Source organism: Bufo bufo, chromosome 9, assembly GCF_905171765.1.
Source record: "Bufo bufo chromosome 9, aBufBuf1.1, whole genome shotgun sequence".
Lineage (NCBI taxonomy): Eukaryota > Metazoa > Chordata > Amphibia > Anura > Bufonidae > Bufo > Bufo bufo.
The window spans coordinates 64,886,345-64,910,207 of record NC_053397.1 but is presented as its reverse complement, the minus strand read 5'-3'; the positions used below and the strand labels follow the sequence as shown (position 1 = coordinate 64,910,207).

Below are 23,863 nucleotides of genomic sequence, written 5' to 3'. Positions count from 1 at the left end.
GTATGCATTCCGCTTCCGTATTTCCGTTCCGTTGAGAGATAGAACATGTCCTATTATTGCCCGCAAATCACGTTCCGCGGCTCCATTCAAGTCATGGGGTATGCAAAAATAAACGAAACACATACGGCTATGCAGCCGTATGTCTTCCGTATCTGTTCCGTTTTTGCGGAGCCATCTATTGAAAATTTTATGCCAAGCCCAATTTTTTTCTATGTAGTTACTGTATACTGTATATGCCATACGGAAAAACGGAACAGAAACGGGACAACGGATCGGTGGAAAACGGACCGCAAAACACTGAAAAAAGCCATACGGTCGTGTGAAAGAGGCCTCAGCCTGACAGCTGGTCCTTCAGCTCCTCTCCTGAATTACATTTGTATTGATGAAGGTGCAGTTGTGGCCTTTTACATGGGCCAATAGTGTGGGGAATGATCAGGAATGAGGAAGGGGCACTGCTCTCATCTACATGCAGCAATGATCACTGCTGTATGGAGATCAGCGATCTCACTGTAATCCTGATAGGGAATGTGTCAGTCCTTAAAGGGGTTATCCCACTTAGCAGTTTCATACTTACCTGCTGCCACCGCGCGTTCACTTCCTGGATTCTGGCTGGGGGCGGGCTTCATCTTGATTGAAGTCTTCTCCCGGCCGGGCCGCGCGCTGGACTGAACGCGCACGCTGCCGCGCATGCGCAATGTGACTTATTTCTGGCCAGTATAGTACAGAGCCGGCGTGCGCGTTCGCAGCTCTGTACTATTCTGGCCGGGAAGAAGTCACCGTCGCGCATGCGCGGCAGCGTGCGCGTTCAGGACAGCGAGTGGCCCGGCCGGGAGAAAAGAAGAAGTCTTCTGGGCAAGCGCGACCATCGGGATTTTGCGGAAGAGCGGTGGTCGTAACCAGGGGAGACCGAGTCACAACAATAAGGTAAGTGGGGATGAATTTTCTCCTAATCGGTGGGAATTTGTTAATAAAGTATATTTACAAAAATGATCACTGTCAAATCATTAACAGATTTAACAGTGATCATTATGATGGGATAACCCCTTTAACCCCTTCCAGACATGCTCCGTATATACATATATATGTCATTTCAGTTGCTTTTCCCTGGGAGTGCTGTGCTCCCGGGACCCCAACGGTTGGAGGCGACCACAGCAATCCTTTCCTATTGGGGTCCTGCCACAACGTATTGAATCTCTCATAGGCTGCAATGGGAGAAGTGATCTCACTATGACATATTCAAGTCCCCTAAGGGGACTTAATAAAATGTGTGTGTGTGTGGGGTAGTCTTTAAAAATTATATATATCTAAAAAATTCAGATCACCCCTTTGTGGTATAGCTGTAATAGTACTGACCCGGAGAATGAAGGGAACAGGTCAGTTTTACCGCACAGAAAACGCTGTAAAAAACGAGAACCCATAGAGCTGTGGCAGAATTGTAGATTTATTTTTTTTTCAGTTCCACCCCATTTGGAGTTTTCTTCCCCCACTAAAAAGTGCAACTTGTCCGGCAAAAATCAAGCTCTCATATGTCTATGTGAATGGAAAAATAAAGAAGTGATGGCTTTGGGAAAGCAGGGGGTTAAAAATATGTTTAACATAAAAACCTGATTTAAACATTATTTTCTGATTACACATTTCCTTTATAGGCAGTTTAGTGGCAATGCTTAATAAGCTCATGGTGACTTTCTCTGTGTGACGTCATGAGCATGTGGTGACGTCAGCGCCCTGGAGGGGCCACACTGGGGAAATCCATACACAGTATAGAAGAGAATACTGAACTGCCAATCAGGTTCCTGCTTTTATTTTGAAAAATAAGAACCGGCATCTGATTGGCTGTTAGTGACAGCGCCTCTTCCTCCTCCTCTTACTTCATCGTTCAGGTACACTACAGGTAGGATTCGTGTAAGTCCGGAATGGTCGGTCTCCACAGCAATAGAACAGGACTGCGCCACACAGAGGTTACCACGAGCTGTCACTGAGCACCCCCCCCATAACCTGCGTGTGGTTCAGTCCTGGAGCCTCCTCTCACCTTGTGTGACGGATGGATGAGTAACCCTGTCACTGCCGGAGGCACATCCAGCAGAACAGCTCTCTGTTGTTAGGAAAGTCTAAAGTCTCCACCCCCCTCTCCGGAGCAAACCAATACATTTCCAGAGGGTGGGGGAGGACGCACAGGCTTGCTTCTGATTTGCTTGCATTGACCTTAGTGACGCGACTACTTCCACCTCAGCTAGCTGTGACTGTGGAGGCGCCGGCTGGGTAACGGCCGCGTTGGACGTGTGGTCACGTGGTGCTTGTCAAGGGAGGCGGAGCCACCTCTTATCGCGGAGAAGACCCCCGGCTTCACGGGGCGGCCTGAGCGTGGGGAGATTGTGAAGTATTGGACATGCCGGGGAGGATGCGAGCAGGCGCCCGGGAGAGACGATGAAGCGGCTTGTGCCGATATGCGGCCTCCTCCTCGTCTCCTTGTTATGGTGAGACACGTCGTGTGCTGCTGTGTGAGGGAGCTGTCTAATGTGTGTGTGCTGGGGGGCTGTCTAATGTGTGTGTGTGCTGGGGGGCTGTCTAATGTGTGTGTGTGCTGGGGGGCTGTCTAATGTGTGTGTGTGCTGGGGGGCTGTCTAATGTGTGTGTGTGCTGGGGGGCTGTCTAATGTGTGTTTGTGCTGGGGGGCTGTCTAATGTGTGTGTGTGTGTGTGCTGGGGGGCTGTCTAATGTGTGTGTGTGTGTGTGTTTGTGTGCTGGGGGGCTGTCTAATGTGTGTGTGTGTGTGTGCTGGGGGGCTGTCTAATGTGTGTGTGTGTGTGTGTGTGCTGGGGGGCTGTCTAATGTGTGTGTGTGTGTGCTGGGGGGCTGTCTAATGTGTGTGTGCTGGGGGGCTGTCTAATGTGTGTGTGCTGGGGGGCTGTCTAATGTGTGTGTGTGCTGGGGGGCTGTCTAATGTGTGTGTGCTGGGGGGCTGTCTAATGTGTGTGTGCTGGGGGGCTGTCTAATGTGTGTGTGCTGGGGGGCTGTCTAATGTGTGTGTGTGCTGGGGGGCTGTCTAATGTGTGTGTGCTGGGGGGCTGTCTAATGTGTGTGTGCTGGGGGGCTGTCTAATGTGTGTGTGTGCTGGGGGGCTGTCTAATGTGTGTGTGTGTGTGCTGGGGGGCTGTCTAATGTGTGTGTGCTGGGGGGCTGTCTAATGTGTGTGTGCTGGGGGGCTGTCTAATGTGTGTGTGCTGGGGGGCTGTCTAATGTGTGTGTGCTGGGGGGCTGTCTAATGTGTGTGTGTGCTGGGGGGCTGTCTAATGTGTGTGTGTGTGCTGGGGGGCTGTCTAATGTGTGTGTGTGTGCTGGGGGGCTGTCTAATGTGTGTGTGTGTGCTGGGGGGCTGTCTAATGTGTGTGTGTGTGTGTGTGCTGGGGGGCTGTCTAATGTGTGTGTGTGTGTGTGCTGGGGGGCTGTCTAATGTGTGTGTGTGTGTGTGCTGGGGGGCTGTCTAATGTGTGTGTGTGTGTGTGCTGGGGGGCTGTCTAATGTGTGTGTGTGTGTGTGCTGGGGGGCTGTCTAATGTGTGTGTGTGTGTGCTGGGGGGCTGTCTAATGTGTGTGTGTGTGTGTGTGTGCTGGGGGGCTGTCTAATGTGTGTGTGTGTGTGTGTGTGCTGGGGGGCTGTCTAGTGTGTGTGTGTGTGTGTGCTGGGGGGCTGTCTAATGTGTGTGTGTGTGTGCGCTGGGGGGCTGTCTAATGTGTGTGTGTGTGTGCGCTGGGGGGCTGTCTAATGTGTGTGTGTGTGTGTGTGTGTGCTGGGGGGCTGTCTAGTGTGTGTGTGTGCGTCTGTCTAGTGTGTGCGTCTGTCTAGTGTGTGCGTCTGTCTAGTGTGTGCGTCTGTCTAGTGTGTGCGTCTGTCTAGTGTGTGCGTCTGTCTAGTGTGTGCGTCTGTCTAATGTGTGCGTCTGTCTAATGTGTGCGTCTGTCTAATGTGTGCGTCTGCTGGGGGGCTGTCTAATGTGTGTGTGCTGGGGGGCTGTCTAATGTGTGTGCGCGTGTGCGTCTGTCTAATGTGTGCGTCTGTCTAATGTGTGCGTCTGTCTAATGTGTGCGTCTGTCTAATGTGTGCGTCTGTCTAATGTGTGCGTCTGTCTAATGTGTGCGTCTGTCTAATGTGTGCGTCTGTCTAATGTGTGCGTCTGTCTAATGTGTGCGTCTGTCTAATGTGTGCGTCTGCTGGGGGGCTGTCTAGTGTGTGTGTGTGTGTGTGTGCTGGGGGGCTGTCTAATGTGTGTGTGTGTGTGTGCGTCTGTCTAATGTGTGCGTCTGTCTAATGTGTGCGTCTGTCTAATGTGTGCGTGTGCTGGGGGGCTGTCTAGTGTGTGTGTGTGTGTGCTGGGGGTCTGTCTAAGGCTACTTTCACACTTGCGTTCAGAACGGATCCGTCTGCATTATATTTCAGAAAAAATTCTAAGTGTGAAAGTAGTTCAGACGGATCCGTCCAGACTTTACATTGAAAGTCAATGGGGGACGGATTCGTTTGAAATTGCACCATATTGTGTCAACGTCAAACGGATCCGTCCCATTGACTTACATTGTAAGTCTGGACGAATCCGTTTGCCTCCGCACGGCCAGGCAGACACCTGAACGCTGCAAGCTGCGTTCGGGTGTCCGCCTGCTGAGCAGAACGGAGGCTGAACGCTGCCAGACTGATGCATTCTGAGCGGATCCGCGTCCACTCAGAATGCATTGGGGCTGGACGGATCCGTTCGGGGACGCTTGTGAGACCCTTCAAGCGGAGCCCCGAACGCTAGTGTGAAAGGAGCCTAGTGTGTGTGTGTGTGTGTGTGTGTGTGTGCTGGGGGTCTAATGTATATGCAGTATATATGTACTGGGGGTCTGTCTAATGTATGTGTGTGATGGGGGTCTGTAGTATATCGATAGATAGAGATATAGATATATCTCTCTATATCTCACACATGTACTGTTTATAAATGTGCAGAGATTTCGGATGAGGCTTGTGTTGCTGTATCTGACGTTTATGTTCCTGTGAACAGTTCGGGGCCGATTGCTTAGATTTGTCACCTGTTGCTCCCGGTGTCACTTTTCTCCTGTCTGTCACACGTGTCTGCAATAGGCACGCGCAGCCGCCTGGTCCGTGTACCGGAGAGGTCGTGTCTTGGTGGGACCCTTAGGCTCTACATGTGCCGCCACGATGTCCCCTCTTTCCCTGGATGCTCCACTAGAAAACAAAGGTGAAGATAAAATCGGAGGCATACGGGGGAACGCCCGTAGAAATGAATGGAGCGACTGGCTGCTCCGGTAATTTTAGGGGAGTAACAAGGGGCCTGCTGGAGGTACGGGGCCCCTGTTCTTGTGATTGGTGGGGTCCCATCGGTAGGACCTGATCTTATAGGGGTTAACTTCAAACAAGCGGAATACCCCTTTAAAGAATTTTTTGCGGACCGCAAAATACATACGGTCGTGTGCATGAGCCCTAAAACTTGTATTTCATTCATTTAACCTTCTGCTCTTTTTATGAATAAGTCATGTGGGCCAAATATGCAAATCTAAGCATGGAGGGATGGCCATCAATCACTAAGCGGCTCCGCCCACATGACTCCTAAGCATGAGAAGCAGCCGATGTTTAAAGGGATCCGTCACCGTGGTCTTGGACTATCATCTGCTGTAATACACGCATAGTGCTGCCGACACAGAGTCCTGATCGCCATTTTTTTTACTTTTTTACTGCCTCCCGTTCCACCGCTGTCAGCATTTAAAGGGGTTATCCGAGACTAAAAATTATCCCCCATATGCCTGGCCCCTCACAGTAATTCTACTTACCTGGCTCCCCTGGCAGCCAGTCGCTCCATTCATTTCTACGGGCGTTCCCCCGATTTTATCTTCACCTTTGTTTTCTAGCGGAGCATCCAGGGAAAGAGGGGACATGGTGACGGCACGTGTAGAGCCTACGGGTCCCACCAAGACACGACTTCTCCGGTACACGGACCAGACGGCTGCGCGTGCCTATTGCAGACTCGATGCCCAGATCATCTGTGGTTTGTGGTGCAGGGAGGTGGACGGTTCATCTCTAGCTGAATCTGCCATTAAAGGGGCCTCATAAGAGTGGATTTCTCACGTATTCTGGATTATTGGATCCTAGGTCATTATGTCATAGTAAGGCCTCATGCACACGACCGTTGTTTTGGTCTGCATCCGATGCAGACCCGTTCACTTCAATGGGACTCCGTGTGCTGTCCACATCCTTTGCTTCGTTTCGTGGCCCCGTGGAAAAAATGGAACACGTCCTATTCTTGTCTGTTTTGTGGAAAAGAATAGGCATTTCTATAATGTGTGGCCCGTTCTGTTCCTCAAACTGCGCGGCGCGGTTGTGTGCATGTAGCCTAAAGTTGATTAAACTTAACTACATGGTGGAGAATTATCATGGCGGTCATTACTTGGGCATCTTGGGAGAGACCAGATCGTCTTGTAGTTTTGTGCTGAAAGGACAAGTTAACCCTATTCAATTGTTTATAATCCCTAACGGGTTGATCTTGGTGACTAAGACGAGCCCTTATATGTAAATGAGTTGCTTGGAGCACCGTGGGGCTGTCCTAGCCTCTCAGAGCACCGCTTCACCTCCGACTCTCCCTGATGCCCCTCCCAGTGAGATTGACAGGGCCTGCAACGGCACAGTGGTCATCCTCGCTTTTAGATTTTCACTGCGCATGTGTCAGTGGTACTCAGCGGGCCGAAATAGCATCATCTATTACACTCTTCTATCTCTTTGTTTTTTGTAGAATACTGATCAACTCTTGGTGTCCGCCGGTCTAATGGATCCCTATGGACATGTTTAGTGAAATATGTTGGGTGCTTTCCTGGCATAATCACAAAATGTTGGCCAAAAAAAAAAACACAGTGGGGTCTTTTACTAAGAATGGGGTTTCACGCGCCAGTTTTGGAAAAAAAACAAAAAAAAAACACTTTTTTAAAATAAATTTGTTGCTGTCCGTCCTCCAGAACAGAAACCTACTCCGGCCCGGAGTTGTGATGTGCACCAGTTCTAATCGGGCCGTCAGAAAAAGCCAAAAAGTCTCGAATTGCACTGGCGACCCTTCTGACCCTCTGACCGGTGCGAAATGATTCTCTCAATGATCAGACATGAGAAAGTAGCCCCATTTCTGAGGTTGAGGAATCCATTAGGTGACCTGTTAATGCATGAATGGACAGTGTGTTATAGGTAAGTGACTGGGAGGATTGGGCGGAAGACGATTCATCGAGGTGGAAATACCCACATACCCGTCCAGCCGCCACTGATCGGGCACTTCCTGTGTGTCGAGACCAGCAGTGATGGGGATGTGTGGGGCGAGTAATCAATTTGATTTATTTTTTTGTTTGTAACCCACTCTGAGCCCTTTCCTCGCTGAACGTTAACCAGAATATTATTACCGTAAATCAGTGTAAAATGCAGGTAAAAATGTCAGTAATCTTGTCTGTTAGATTCGGCAGCGTTCCCATTCTTCTTCTGCCTCCTTGTCATTGCACTGACATATTTGGTGGCTTGTGCCGGCCACGGCAGTAGGGTGTTGTCAGCTGTGTGACCCGCTTTATTCCGTCCAGTTCACCGCCCTCCGTTTTGCTCGCCCCAGAAGTGTACTGCAACTTATTTCTTTATCCTAGCTGTTTCTTGCAATTATAACTTGTCCATTACTTTAAGATCCTCTTGGCAGTGGCCCCATCTTTTCTCACTCTTCTTGTCATCCTGTTTAACTGGAATTTCTGGTAACCTTTCAAGGGGTTGTCTAAGATTTAAAATATTTTTTTATTTTATTTTTTTATTACCCCACCCAGTGTGACTTGTGAAGAGAGCTATCTGCTCACAGTTCCTCCGTGGTTCCCATGTGGTCTTCACCAGACTTCTGGCCAATGCCTACAAACTTCCCGCAGGGACAGGGTCATATGTGCCGCTGCAGCCAGTGACTGGCCTCAGCAGTGACCCCCGCAGTAGCGTGCCTCTTGGGAACACTTCACCTCTGAGGCCAGTCATTGTCTGTAGCAGTGCACATGACCCTGTCCCTGCAGGAAGTTAACAGTGAAGACAGAAGCCATGGGGTGCGAACAGGGTGGCAGGGAGCAGGTTGGTGTAGCTCTCTTCACAGGTCCCACTGGGTGGGAATTAAAAATAAAAATAATAAATCCTGGACACCCCCTTTACTGATTATTTTTAAACAGTTTGTCTAGATTCCATTGTGACCTTTTAAAAGGGGTTGTGTGGTTAAAAGAATTTTCCCAGATTATAATATTGATGGCTCATCCTTAGGCTAGACTCCATATTAGATTGGGGGGGTCCCACTCTTGGCTCTCCCACCGGTCAACTGTTGGAAGGGGCTGGCATGCTCTCCTCCATTACAGTTCACTACAGCTTCGTTCCATTCAAGGGACTGATACCAGGCACAGCAGCTGTACAAATCAGTGTGGACTATCTCATACACGTCCCTTATTTGGGTGAAATGGAAGGGGGGTCCTCCTTCTGAGGGACTCTGTGATCAATTAAAGGGCATCTGTCACCAGATTTGTACCTATGACACTGGCTGTTACATGTGCACTTGGCAGCTGAAGACATCGGTGTTGGTCCCATGTTCATATGTGCTCGCATTGCTGAGAAAAATGATGTTTTAATTTATGCAAATGAGTCTCTAGGAGCAATGGGGGCGTTACCATTACACCTAGAGGCATTGAAAGCATGACATCCGCAGGCAGTGAAAACCCCATAATGGATAGTGTGTGACAGCTGCAGAGAGCAGAGCCTCTAGGTGTAACGGCAACGCCCCAGTTGCTCCTAGCGTCTTGTTTGCCCTGTATTAAAACCTCATTTTCTCAGCAATGCGGGCACATATCGTATGAACGTGGGACCAACACAGCGGTCTTCAGCTGCCAAGTGCACATGTAACAGGTCAGCCCTTTAATCATGCCATACATTTCTAACCTGTTGCTGTGAAATTACAACGTACACCCCCCTAGGAGTGTGGGCGTTCCTACTCGGTGATTGACAGCCCTCTCTATGTGACTCTGCATACAGGTAGCTGATGACGCGTAGGACCACCCACTGGACTCCTAAGTGCAGAATGAACAGACTTAAATGAATAAATTACAGTTGTTTCCTTTATAAAACTATCAATCTCTATAACCTGCTGCCTGCACTGCTTTTTAATGGTGACAGGTAGTCTTGAGCGAATCGCGCTTCAGATCAAAGATCCAAAGTCGATTCGATCAAAAACGTAAATTCTAATTTTGTCTCTGTACAGCATTAAAATGTATGGGCACCCTGTAGGCAAAATTCGTATTGCGTATTGGGAATTAATCCTGCATTCCTATTTGCGTCTTTAGGCCTCACGCACGCAGCCGTTCCGTGCATTTGGGGACCGCCATTTGCGGTCCCCAATACATGGGCAACGTCCGTGTGGCAGCCGGGCCGGATCGAGACCCATTCAACTTGAATGGGTCCGTGATCCGTCCGCACCGCAAAAAAATAGAACATGTTCTATTTTTTTTGCAGTGCGGAGGCACGGACAGGAACGCCTCTGAAGCACCAGAGCGTGTATGACATTGACTTGCTTTGTGGATTTCACCCTTTTCAAAGCTGAGATCGGCGGCAACACCCTATCAATCCTGCACCAAAAACCACAAGTAACACATGCAGGGTTTGGGGCAGAATTTCTGCAAGACAGCTGCACCCGTGTGGAGGGAGCCTTGGAGGCTTCTGGAAGGGGCATATGAAACTGCTATTCAGAGCTTCACCTCGCGTAACATCTTGAGGTTGGGCTGACGCTTAGTCGGCTCTTTTCCAGGTAAACGGCTCTAGATTGTAACCTGCGTGTCGAGGGAAGAGTCATACTTCACGCCTGAATTGCCTGTTCAAAAGTTGTCCTGATTATATGGAGGACTTCTCATCGTATCTGTCCCATCCTCTGAATATCACATTGTGATCCTGCTGCGTCACCTGGAAGCACCTCCCAAGCTTAGAATATGGAATCCATTTGCAAACATTGCCTTTGAGTCATCGAAAACAAATAAGCAGCATGTCAGACTGGTTCACAGCCAATGAGTCACTCTTGGGGTCCATTCGCACGTCCGCAAAATGGGTCCGCATCCGTTCTGCAATTTTGCGGAACAAGTGCGGATCCATTCATTTTCAATGGGGCCGGAATGTGCTATCTGCACTTCTGGATCCGCACTTCCGTTCCGCAAAAAAATAGAACGTGTCCTATTCTTGTCCGCAATTGCAGACAAAAAAAAAGGCATTTTCTATGAGAGTGCCGCCGATGTGCGGTCTGCAAAATGCGGAACGCACATTGCCGTTGTCCGTGTTTTGCGGATCCGCGAAACGCATACGGATGTGTGAATGGACCCTTAAAGGGGGTTCTCCACTTTGAATGGTCTCTTAACAATAAGCTGGCCACAGGTTGTCCCTCTGTGGGGATCCCAGCAACCACCTGTAATCTGTGATGACACCTAGCAGTAAGTGTTCAATTTTCCTGCAGTGCCACCGCTATGGTGGAAATTAAAGGGGTGCTCCAGGCTTTTAATATTGATGATCTATCCTCAGGGTAGGTCATCAATATCAGATCGGTGGGGGTCCGACACCCGGCTGAGACACCCACCAATCGCTAGAACAAGGAGTGAGAAGGGCTCGCCTATCGCACGGCAGGAGATGGAATGAAGACTTCTATTGAGCTTGTTTCCTGCTATGTGAGGACTTCTCTCTCCTCGCTCTTACCATCCGTTGGTTTCTCAGCGCTTGGATCCCCACCTATCACAGCTTTCAATATGTCTCTATGACCTATCAAAAGTTTTCTGAAAACTCTGTGACCCTTTGAGCATTACATGGTTCCTGTTCTTCTCAATGGAGATACAGGACAGGTCCTCTAGAGCCGGCAAGGCCGACCTGTGGCTTTCCAGCTGTTGCAAAACTACAACTCCCAGGATGCCCAGACTGCGTACAGATATCAGCCTACAGCAGGGCATGGTGGGAATTATAGTTTTACAACATCTGGAGAGCCACAGTTTGGCCATCCCTGCTCTAGAGGGTTTTATGAGCACCAAACATGACTATATATTGACAAAGGCCTCATTGAGTAGGCCGAAACGTTGCTGGGAGATTAAAGTTTGGGGTCTTCACCTTTTCATGCTAATCCGGAGTGCTGCCTCGTTCTTTGGGATTTATATACAGTGGAGGAGAAGCCTGTCTTCCTGGAGGAATTGCACCCAGTACACACCATCTGACTGTGCTGCTGCTGCGGTTTTTGCAAAAGTGTGTGTGTATATATACTTTTTTATATATATAAGTTCTACTTGAGTGTAAGGACATGGACACATGAGCGGTCTGTGCACATTAGGATTGTCTGGTATGTGCTATTTAGAGCCTACACTGCGAAGGACAGAAATTGTTTCCATTATGTTCCAGTACGTGGGGTGTTGGGTGTCTGCATACGTGACGGTGGGCAAATAATTTAGGGTGATGTGACTTTAATCCATTCCAATGTGTGCAGGTTTTGGCTTTCTAATAATGGCTTTCCCTCTTCTTTTTTTAAGTTCCCTGCCTATTACCGGTATATCTTTATTGGTCGATGGTTTCTATATCCCCTGTATAGCCAAAGTGGTAAATGGGTACTCCCATCTTATAAAGTGATGGAGTATCGCTAGTTTATCCTGGCCCTTTTATCTTCACTTTCATGGACAGTTCCCTGCGCAGAGAGTCTTCAGCACCCGCTGTAGAGTGAAAAAGAGACTGCACACCAGGGGTCCTAGAGATTAGACCCCCACCCTCCTGATCAGTGATTGCCTGTCCTAGCTTTAGAACACTGGTAAACCCCTTCATCTGCGCCAGACCTGCGGTCAGCCTGGATCTCTCAGCATCATAGATCATTATGATACTGTGAGTTCAGATCACCAGAACCTTGGTTGGTCCAGGAAATGTGTCCAGCACTATTTCCAGACTGATCTAATATAATGAAATTATTCTGCACAGAACGTGGCCAACATGTTGTCCCTCAAAGAGAATCATTGTTTCTGGGCATCAGATTTGCTCCCCAGCAACGTTGGTTTAGGACGCGTTTGCTCATTCACCAGGGGATCGATGGCATCTTTTCACAGGGCACTTATCAGGAATGAGGTTTCCTGTGAACGTTCCCTCCCATTAATTGCTCTGGTTGTATTGCCCATGTAAAGGGACCTTCAGATTTTGGTGCAGCTCTACCATAAGGTCCCCTGTTTGCTAAGGTAGTTTCCTGGCAACCCACATCATTTCAGTGTGGGAGGTCGTCTACTGGTATATCGCACATATATTTGGCATATCATGAGGGTAACCCCCTCTAATCTGCGGTGACCTCTAGGACCCCGGTGCTGCGGCAGGAGCTCGGCAGGACTTCTGCTTCACATAGCACAGTCATGCAGCGGGCGGCCTGTCAGACTCCATTAAGGTGATGACGGCTTTTCTTCCTGACCCCAGTCTGAGCGGACACAAGGAATCAAAGTCCCAATACAAAGAAAGTCGGTGAGAGCGCTAGGTTACCAATCTGATTTCGGGATTAATGTTGTTTGTATAGACCTCAGTGAAGTATAATTGTGCTGAGCTCATCGGTTTGGCCCTTTAATACGGTTACTGGGCATTAATCTGTGGAATGATGCCAGGACAGAGAGCTCTGCGCATTACTGCTGGGGGAAAAGGGCTCTGAGAGCAAAGCCTGAACGCCTACGTCACGCTGCCTGACCATACAGAGGAGCGTGGTGGGGAAAATGCATCGAAATCCAACTGGGAAAGGCTTGTGTCCACTGGAAAGCTTCTGCATTGCCTCATACTTGTGACCGGTGGAGCACCTGTCCATAGGCGCCAATTGTTCCCTGGACCTACACTATATAGTACACTAGTTCTTTAATATACAGGATGTTAAAGCTGCAGTGATCTGTCTTGCGAAATAGAAATTACATTTTTTCAGTGATTTGTGCTACATTCACTTCCTCAAACAGTTCTCACTGTTATTTATTCTGCTTTAAAAGTGTTTTCCGGGAGTACAATATTGATGACTTATTCTGAGTAGACTATGGATTACCTATCCTCAATATCTGATCGGTGGGGGTTCTGTTTGGGGAGGACGTAGTGCATTGGTGAGTGCTGTGGCCTCCAAGCACAGCGCCGTACGTTGTATAGTGGCTATGCTTGGTATTGCAGCCCAGACCCCTTCACTTGAATGGGACTGAGCACAGCAGAGCACTGTGGCCTCTTCAAACAGCTGATCGGCAGGGATGCCCTAACCGAACCTGAGGAGAGGTAATCGGTATTCTACTCCCAGAAAACCTCTAAAGTTTTTCCATCATAAGAAGTGTTGGCATACGGCTAGATAATCATGTCCAATAAGTTTACCTTCATCAGTCCTGAAAATTGAGGGGTCCCAGCACTTCTGAAGTTTGTGAATTGCCGAAAACGAACAAAGCTTATAATCTAAAACATAACTTGAGTGGGACTGAGCTGCAATTCCAGGCACAGCCACCGTGCAATGTACGGCGCTGTGCTTGGTGTAGTATGAAGAGGCCACAGCACTTGGACGAGCCGTGCAGACCCTTCATGGAGAGGAGTGGCATATGCTGGGAGCCTGAGCCCTTTAAGGGCTGTTCCCCAGTCACAGTAGTACCTACTAGTTCTGTTATTGATGTATTGTACAGATGTAGTTAAAGGGGTGGACTCACGACCGCAAACCATGTCCATATGCCCTATGGGGATGTCCTAGAGTAGGCGTGGGCAGCTCTAAGAGCCTAAAGTCCCCCTGTCCATGTATCCTCTCCCGCCTAGACTAGCCTCCCCATCGGGCACTCGCATCCCTCCAATCCAAGCGGTGGATTAGCTGGGCTCTCCCCATTACTCCGGTCTCCTCTCTCTGCCAGTCCCTTCACAGATTCCCCATTCCCTGGAGAATCCAGTACAAGACACTGACATACAAGGCCATCCACAACCTGTCCCCTCCATACATCCGTGACCTGATCTCCTGATACCGTCCTACATGCCATCTCCGATCCTCACAGGACCTCCTTCTCTACTGCCGTCCTCTCCTCTTCCCACAATCGCCTCCATGATTTCTCCCATGCATCCCCCATACTCTGGAAATTTATTCCCCAACATATAAGACTCTCATCCACCGTGGAAACCTGAAAAGTCACCTCTTCAGACAAGCCGACATCCTACAATAACCCTACCGCCATATAAGCACCTTCTACCCTCACCTACTGTCTGCTTCCCTCATCCCTAGATTGTAAGCCCTCGCGGGCAGGGTCCTCTTTTCTTCGGTACCAGTGTAAGTTATCTTGCTTACTGTACTCTTTGTGTGTACAGCGCCATGGAATAAGTGGTGCTATAATAGATAAAACTAACGTGTTCTGTGGATGGCTGACATGTAAATGCTAAATATCAAACCCCCATTTAGCGTAAAGGAGTCTTTCCTGACGACTGGGTCCCTTTTGAAATAGATATCTTGTGGTGCGGCAGTGATGACTGGTACGTTGAAGGGTTAATTGCGAGTGTGTAGACAGCTGAGTCTTCTGCTCCTTATGGCTTTCTCAAGAAATGTAAAAAGCCTCCAGTTCCTGGGCATGTTTGCAGAGCTGTCCCCCCCCCGGGCTTCCAGTCAATGAATGTTTTATGTATTTTTAGACTCTTCTTCATGCAGCTCAGGCCGTGAAGTGTGATCGCGTTCTGCTTCACTGCTGGGGTAGTGTGCAGGAGTTTGTCACCGGGTAATGGCGGGGGCGCTGCTGTGTCATCCTTCCTGCGTGGTACTGCAGGGGTCTGTCAGCTGCACACATCATGTGCTTTACTGGAGAAAACCATGGTCTCCATGAGCTGACCAGTATGGCACCAGGGCTATGGAGGCGGCGGGAATCGCTTCGTACATGGCTTTTATATTCCACCTTTCATTTTTCACAGCTACTTTGGAAAATGAAACTTGGAATCTGGTTGGTTGTTTTTGGGAACTAAGGCTACTTTCACATCAGCGTTTTTTTCTTTTCCGGCATAGAGTTCCGTCACAGGGGCTCTATACCGGAAAAGGACTGATCGGGCATATCCCCATGCATTCTGAATGGAGAGTAATCCGTTCAGGATGTCTTCAGTTCAGTCATTTTGACTGATCAGGCAAAAGATAAAACCGCAGCATCCTGCGGTTTTATCTCCGGCGAAAAAAAACGAAAGACTTGCCTGAATGCCGGATCCAGCATTTTTCCCCATAGGAATGTATTAGTGCCGGATCCAGCATTCAAAATACGCAGACCTTTAAAAATGCGCAGACCTTTAAAAATGGGAAGAAAATAAATACCGGATCAGTTTTGCCTGATGACACTGGAAAAATTGATCCGGTATTGCAAAGCATTTTTCTGACTGATCAGGATTCTGATCAGTCTGAAAAATGCCTGATCAGTCAGAATCAATGACATGCGTTTGCATACAGTTTGCCTGATCAGACAGTCAGTTCAGGCAACGGAACTGCCTGCCGGAATCAAACAACGCAAGTGTGAAAAAACCCTAAGCGAGTTTCTCTTTTAAACATGTTTGATAAATATCCCCCTATGTGTTGTAACTTCGTTGCGCACCTTAACCCTCTACCGTGACATCACTGTGTGCATTATCCCAATCCTGTGACATCACTTATCCATGTATTGTGGTTCTGTAAGGGTGTGTGCATTGTCACCGGACCGTGACCTAACTGTGCACCTTACCCCTCTACCGTGACATCACTGTGTGCATTATCCGTGTATTGTGGTTCTGTAGGGGTGTGCGTTGTCACCAGACTGTGACATCGCTGTACACATTGCTGTGCATTATTCCACTATTGTGACATCACTGTGTGCCTTATCCCACTACTCTGACATCACATCACACATGACCAGTGTCCTGAACGTAGTTGTCTCGCTTCAGCAAGTGGCATTTATCATGTAGAGAAAATGAATACAAGGCACTTCCTAATGTATTGTGATTTTACCTATTGCCTCCATACAAAAAAAGCGTCAGCCTACGTGCGCTCCCATGGTCCCAGCCACCAGAAAGGCTGATGCTTTTTCATATAGTGTGCAAGCACGTCCTCCGTTCCTGGATTGCAGGGTGGTCGTAACCTCTGGATATGAGCAGTGTATAATGTGATGGAAAAATGAATCCAGCCAGCGAAGGAGGCGATATGGACAATGACAGTACATTAGTAAGTGCCTTGTATGAACTTTGTTTGCTGAGGTGACACAACCCCTTTAAGGTTCCTCGTGTTCACTTGTCACACCTCGGTCATGATTGTACAAACGGCCCTTGGCATTTGTACTCTGCCACCCTCATTCCACCCAGTGCATTTGCTTAATGTGATAATAGTGATGACTTTTGGCAGCTGTTTCATACACAGACCACAAAAATGTATAAAGAGATCCAAGAAATGTTCCAGGAGTGCCCATAGACGGCGGGCATGGGTGCAGCGCTGCTTACTGATGACAATTGGGTTTCATTGCAATCCTATGTATTCAGCTCTTCATTTACAGCTGGATGGCAGCCTGTCGCCAAGCACCTGTCACCATCTGTGGTGGAGAGCAGAATAAGTGCCCTGTATGACTCTAATGCTCAGATAATGAATGTATGTGGGGAGGTCACGTCCTCGGTGGCTTTATTACACCGGTGCCAGGACAGGGGGAGCAGTGCTGTGCAGCGCTCCTGCCTGTCCTCGCCATGCTCCATTAAAGCCTGGTACGGCAGGGTATCCTGCACCAATGTATGTGCAGCGCTCCTGCCTGTCCTCGCCATGCTCCATTAAAGCCTGGTACGGCAGGGTATCCTGCACCAATGTATGTGCAGCGCTCCTGCCTGTCTGCGCCATACTCCACTAAACCCTGGCACAGCGGGGTATCCTGCACCAATGTATGTGCAGCTCGCTCCTGCCTGTCCTCGCCATGCTCCATTAAAGCCTGGTACGGCAGGGTATCCTGCACCAATGTGTGTGCAGCGCTCCTGCCTGTCTGCGCCATACTCCACTAAACCCTGGCACAGCGGGGTATCCTGCACCAATGTATGTGCAGCGCTCCTGCCTGTCCTCGCCATGCTCCATTAAACCCTGGCACAGCGGGGTATCCTGCACCAATGTATGTGCAGCGCTCCTGCCTGTCCTCGCCATGCTCCATTAAACCCTGGCACAGCGGGGTATCCTGCACCAATGTATGTGCAGCGCTCCTGCCTGTCTGCGCCATACTCCACTAAACCCTGGCACAGCGGGGTATCCTGCACCAATGTATGTGCAGCGCTCCTGCCTGTCTGCGCCATACTCCACTAAACCCTGGCACAGCGGGGTATCCTACACCAATGTATGTGCAGCGCTCCTGCCTGTCTGTGCCATACTCCACTAAACCCTGGCACAGCGGGGTATCCTGCACCAATGTATGTGCAGCGCTCCTGCCTGTCTGCGCCATACTCCACTAAACCCTGGCACAGCGGGGTATCCTACACCAATGTATGTGCAGCGCTCCTGCCTGTCTGTGCCATACTCCACTAAACCCTGGCACAGCGGGGTATCCTGCACCAATGTATGTGCAGCGCTCCTGCCTGTCTGCGCCATACTCCACTAAACCCTGGCACAGCGGGGTATCCTGCACCAATGTATGTGCAGCGCTCCTGCCTGTCTGCGCCATACTCCACTAAACCCTGGCACAGCGGGGTATCCTGCACCAATGTATGTGCAGCGCTCCTGCCTGTCTGTGCCATACTCCACTAAACCCTGGCACAGCGGGGTATCCTGCACCAATGTATGTGCAGCGCTCTGAGCGGAGGGGGCACAGGCAGGAGCAGCAATGTGTGCATCTGCCATCACGCTCCGCCTCTGGGGATCCATATACTGCATGGATTCTGGGCTGGCTAGTTTATACTACGAACAGTACCTGCGTGCAGCTAGTAATGAGCATTATTAAACGATCAGGCCCTGATCTCTGATAGTTTAGTATGTGAACATGGCCGCTTGTTGAGGGCTCCACACCAGGGATGGACTGCGCATGCATTAGTTCCCCTGTCAGTCCCCAGTGTAAGTGAATGGAGGCCGCTGATGGACGGGATTCTCTGTCAGCGGCCATGTTCAAGGCATGCCGCCTGCGTGTAAACATTAATTATTCATACTAATGCTTACTACTAGCCACATGCATATACTGTTCCCAGCACACAGACGTGCAGCTGGTAGTATGAACTGGTCAGCCCCTTTAGGGCCTCATGCACACGAGCAGGTCTGTTTTGAAGTCCGTATATGCCATTCCCCCCCCCCCCCCCCCCCCCCCCCCGTTTTTTTTTTATTTTTTTTTTTTTTTATTTTTTTTTTGCGGACACCTGGACTTCAATGGGTTTGTGGTTTGTGTGTTTTCTGCGGATGAAACATGGACGGTATCACATGCTTGTGGGCATAGGGCCCAAGGCTATCTGCACACAGGTGTGGGTTTCAAAACAGAAAAAGATTTTTTTTTTTCATACCAACAACCCCATGTGTTACTTGCAGTTTTTGTTAGCAGATTTAATGTGGTTTTGCAGCAGATCTCACCTTGCATTGAAAAGGGTTAAATCCGTAAAAAAAAAAAAAGACACAAAGAATTGATAAGCTGAAGATATCAAAATCTGCACAGCAGCGGTCAGTATCCGCACAGAGCAAACTGTACATGAGATCTGTCTGAACGCATTCACTTTGGTCATACTGTATTAGGCTACATGCACACGACCGTATGTTTTTTGCAGTCCACAAATTGCGGATGCGCAAAAAAAAACGTAATATGCCATCCTTCTTTTTTTTTTTTTTTTTTTTTTTTTTTTTTTTTTTTACTCGTATCCGTTTTTACCCGGATCCATTATAATAATGCTTATCTTTGTCCGCAAACTAGAAAAAAATAGGACATGTAGCGGGGCAACAGAATAGACATACTGATGCGGACAGCACATGGTGTGCTGTCCGCGTCTTTTGCGAACCCATTGAAATGAATGGGTCCGCATCCTATCCACAAAAAAACGGAACAGACATGGAAACAAACAACGTTTGTGTGCATGAGGCCTTAGGCCTCTTTCACACGACCGTATGGCTTTTTCAGTGTTTTGCGGTCCGTTTTAAACGGATCCGTTCCGTTTTTCCGTTCCTTTTTTCCGTATGGCATATACAGTATACAGTAATTTCATAGAAAAAAATTGGGCTGGGCATAACATTTTCAATAGATGGTTCCGCAAAGAACGGATACGGAAGACATACGGATGCATTTCTGTATGCATTCCGGTTTTTTTGCGGACCCATTGACTTTATTGGAGCCACGGAACGTGATTTGCGGCCAAATATAGGACATGTTCTATCTTTCAACGGAACGGAAATACGGAAATGGAATGCATACGGAGTACATTCAGTTTTTTTTGCCGAACCATTGAAATGAATGGTTCCGTATACTGACCGTAAACGGAACGCAAAAAACGGCCCGCAAAACGTAAAAAAAAAAAAACGGTCGTGTGCATGAGGCCTTACTGTTTTTTTTTCTGCACAAGAATCCACACTGAAACCGTGTGTAATCCGCATTGTGTAAATGTAAGGCTACTTTCACACTAGCGTTAATATTTTCCAGTATTATGATCTGTCATGGGGTCTCAAATTACCGGAAACAAACGCTTCCGTTTTGTCCCCATTCATTGTCAATAGGCACAAAATGTAACTGAACAGAATGGAAGGCTCCAAAATGCATTCCGTTCTCATACAGTTTGCTTTCCGTCCTGAGGATGCAGAGCAAGACGGATCCGTCATGACCCACAATGTGGGACTCAATGGGGACTGATCCGTTTTCTCTGCCACAATAGAAAACTGATCCTTCCTCCATTGATTTGCATTGTGGGTCATGACGGATCCGTCTTGGCCATGTTAAAGATAATACAACCGGATCCGTTCTGAGCGGATGCAGACGGTTGGATTATTAGTAACGGAAGTGTTTTTGCTGAGCCCTGCCGGATCCAGTAAAAACGCTGACGTGAAAGTAGCCTAAATCTATGAGCATGAAAGACGCTGGGACTGATCTCAGTGTGGCATAGAGACTGGTGGCTAATTTTTCAGGTTTTTATTCATTTTTTGCACATTGTGTTTCTAATGAGCAATATGTTCCTGTCGTGACCTTTTATTCTCCAAGCTCAGCGTGTGCTCATGTTTTTTTAAAAAGTCAAGCCGTGCTAATATCCAAGTAACCTCGGCATCCTCAGGTGAGCTGGCCACCGCTCTTCTCTTGTTGCTTGACCTTTTGGAAAGGCCTCCTGCACAGGACCGTCCCCCCCCCCCCGTTTACTGGCTGTTTTTTTTTGCGTTCCGTATACGGAACCATTCATTTCAATGCTTCCGCAAAAAAAAAAACGGAATGTACTCCGTATGCATTCCATTTCCGTTTTTCCGTTCCGTTTAAAGATAGAACATGTCCTATTATTGCCTGCAAATCGCGTTCCGTGGCTCCATTCAAGTTAATAGGTCCGCAAAAAAAGGAACACATACGGAAATGCATCCGTATGTCTTCCGTTTCCGTTTTATGCGGAACCATCTATGGAAAATGTTATGGCCAGCCCAATTTTATCTATGTAATTACTGTATATGCCGAACGGAAAAACGGAACAAAAACGGAAACGCAACAGAAACAAAAAACGGAACAACGGATCCATGAAAAACGGACCGCAAAACACTGAAAAAGCCATACGGTCGTGTGCAGGAGGCCAAAGTCTGATTGGTGTGTGTGTTTATTTTTTATTTTTCTTTTATACCGACATTCAAATTCATCTTAAAATAAGACTGCGCATATATATATGTATTAGTATGTGATTAGTATCTCCACGTTTTATGGCGCCCATAGAGGCCTGTGGTGCTATATTCTATTTTGAGACATCGTATTATTTCATATAATTATAATATAATCTATAGACATATATTATAATATATATTCTATTATTTTGCCTCATATGGCGGTATAGAGTATTTTTCCTGCTGGATTCATATGGATCCTTAAGAGAAATAATGGTGACCTGCTCCACTCAGTGCTCCGTTACGGGGATATTCTACCCTACGAGAAGATCTCCCCATCATGCCGTACAGAAGCACCAGATAGTGGTAGCTGTCCATCTGCCACTGTACTAAATCTGTGCAAGAGAAGGGCAGCCAGGATTTTTATTAGGATTTTGAACATGATGCTCGGGTAAAAGTCTGCATATTTTACTCCATTGAGGTCAAATGGAAATACCGTAATCCACTGCTTTTCAGCATAGAATCTATGACCGTAATATCTTGCTATAAAATACACAGCACAGTCCGGTTCTGCATGGACTTCATACCCCTTCATTGCTGGCAAAATGAGTGGGGGGGGGGGTCCACGGCCTGTGAATATGGCTTAATAAAGGACGCAATTTACTACAAAAGTAAAGTCCAGCGGTTCCAGACCGGCAAAATCTATAGAGGACTTGATCAGCATCTGAGGTTTTTTTTTCATTTTTATTTTTCCCCTTCCTTACGGTTTCCAAAAACTAAATGTAGACTATGTATAGCCTGTAACGTGAGGTTTCGCTCTGGTTTTCATATTTTCAGATTCGGTCGCATCTGTTGTGCCATCTGGCTTCCTCAAAGCCTTAGAATACATTGAGGCGCATATTATAGAAACTGTCAGCTGTTTCTGCATACATGGGATTACTGTGTAGTGACTGGTAACGTCTGGCCTATGGAGAATTGTGCAGATTTCAGCTCTGAAGCCTGTTGAGTTGTGGTGAATGCAGCTCTGAAGTGTATTACATGAACTACGGCTCCGTACAGCATAAGTAATGCAAAGTTAGGGTGGGTACTCGGAGAGCTTGTGAAAGCCACGTCCATATGTCCAGTGCTACTACACCAGATCGCTGGACATGTGTGTCACCGAATGCAACGCCAAAATCTGATTTCTGCTGAAGCCTTCGTGAACGCTGGCCTTGTCTATCCTGGCTGTAGTAGCGTTCTCCTTTGCTTGTAATCTTAATGCCAGTCTCGGAAATAGTAGTGGGATGCCCAGGGGCCATGAGGTGAATTAAAGAGCTTGTCTGACAGCAGACAAGTCAGTATTGTATTACAGTCTAGCTGTTCGCAGTGCCTCTTTTGTTTCTTTAAGATATCCCATTGTCTTACCTACGTCCCAGAGTTTACTTTCTGACATCCTGCGCCGGGACCAGGTGTGCGCAGATGTTGCTCCTCAGGTCCAGTCCTTCTCTTGGTGCTGCTTTTTCTCCGTTTTTCTGGTTCTCCGGTTTTGCACCCGTAAATGGCGAATGTGCAATACTGCTCATGCCAGAGGCTGGCAGTGATGTGCCCAGGGTTTCAGAGAGCGGACATGGTGATGTAGGCAAGATGGTGCCTTACAGAAAGAAAAGGGCTCGCTCTGGAGGGCATGGACACTTGCAGCACTTGAAAAGGCCCCTGAGCGATTGCTTATTAGTATAAATTTTTTAGCCTGCAGCTACACGGACAAGGGACAGAGAAGTGTGATTTGGAAATGGTTTATGGCGCCTGCAGTGCAGTGGCGGTGGTATAATATGTGTAAATGAGTGACAGACTCCAGTGTTATTGACAGTGAATAACTTGCGTTCTGTTGTATGTAGCTACTCTCTAAGTTTTGGTTTTGTGCTTCTCTTTTAGGCTTCCATCCCGCCATGTGTTCTGCACTGAGGACCCGGTTCTTCCTGCAGAGCAAGTCGCGGAGAACAGCAAGAGCGCAATAAGTGAAGATGAGGCCCCAAAGAAAGAGGTACGTGCAGAGGACATCTAAATCCAGCATGGAGGATGGCCAGGAACTTCATCCTCTTATGAAAGTGGTGAGACCTCCTGTCTGATCATTATGATGAGGACGGTTACTGCTTATGCTTGATCCAGGGTTGGGCAGCAGATCTCGCATCGCTGGACTGAGCACTGGTTTATCCTTGACCCTCGGGATATGGCTAAACTGTAAACTGTAAACAGTTTCGTAATGTCACCCTGACCGGTATTTGGAGAGCTGACCGTGTTGACTGACCTGCATGCAGACAAGAATCTGTCCTGTCCCACAGTGTTGGAATACAGGATTGTGGAGTCCCACATGGGGCCTAATGCCCTTCAGGGTGGGAATACCGTTTAGACACAACTGCCCGGAAGGAGTTCTCACGCACCCTTTAGATCAGGGGTGGGCAAACTCTGCCCTCCAGCTGTTGCAAAACTACAAATCCCATCATTCCCAGTCTGCCTACAGCTATCAGCCTACAGCAGGGCATGATGGAAATTGTAGTTTTAAAACAGCTGGAGGGCCGAGTTTGCCCATCCCTGCTTTAGATTGATGTGATAACAGATGAGCCTAGAGATAATAGTCTGCACAGGGCAGGAGTGATGTCGCTGAATCGTGCACTAGTCGACGTGCTAGAACGCAGAGGAAGTAGAACTTGATTTCATTGATGGTGTTTGATAGGTATCTCCATTAGTATGTCCTTACTCCACTGCTTTAGAGGGAACCTGTCTCCTCCTTTGAGCCGCTGAGCCACCAGCATGCCGTTATGCAGCTTGGGGTTTAGGGTCTCAAACCTTCCCCTAGCAAAAGAAAGTAAATTAAATTCCAACTTACCAGGTGAAGAGTCCAGGACTCTTCAGTTACATTGGGTGCATGCGCTCCATGCTGAAGGAACCAAGGAGCATGTGCTGAGTGGAAGCGTGGTGTCGTCGGCACAGTCCACGTGTGGCTTAAGCTGCTGGAGAGGAGTCCCAGACCCAGATCAGCATGCTGGTGGCCCCAAACCAGGCGACTCTGCACTGTTGGATTATATTTTCTTAATTTCTTTGGTCCTAAATCTCTCAGTAAATTCT

The 23,863-nt window shown here is 48.2% G+C and overlaps 1 protein-coding gene across 3 annotated transcripts in view; it reads left to right on the top strand.

Annotated features, from left to right (window-relative positions):
- The first annotated feature begins 1,748 nt into the window (after window positions 1-1,748).
- SUCO (SUN domain containing ossification factor) overlaps window positions 1,749-23,863 on the top strand; it is a 104,191-nt gene continuing 82,076 nt past the window's right edge. For all 3 annotated transcript variants that reach the window (XM_040406744.1, XM_040406743.1, XM_040406742.1), the window contains exons 1-2: window positions 1,749-2,474; window positions 22,673-22,781. In XM_040406744.1, the coding sequence (XP_040262678.1) occupies window positions 2,425-2,474; window positions 22,673-22,781 (159 nt within the window). In that variant the 5' untranslated portion in view covers window positions 1,749-2,424. The remainder of the gene's footprint in view (window positions 2,475-22,672; window positions 22,782-23,863) is intronic.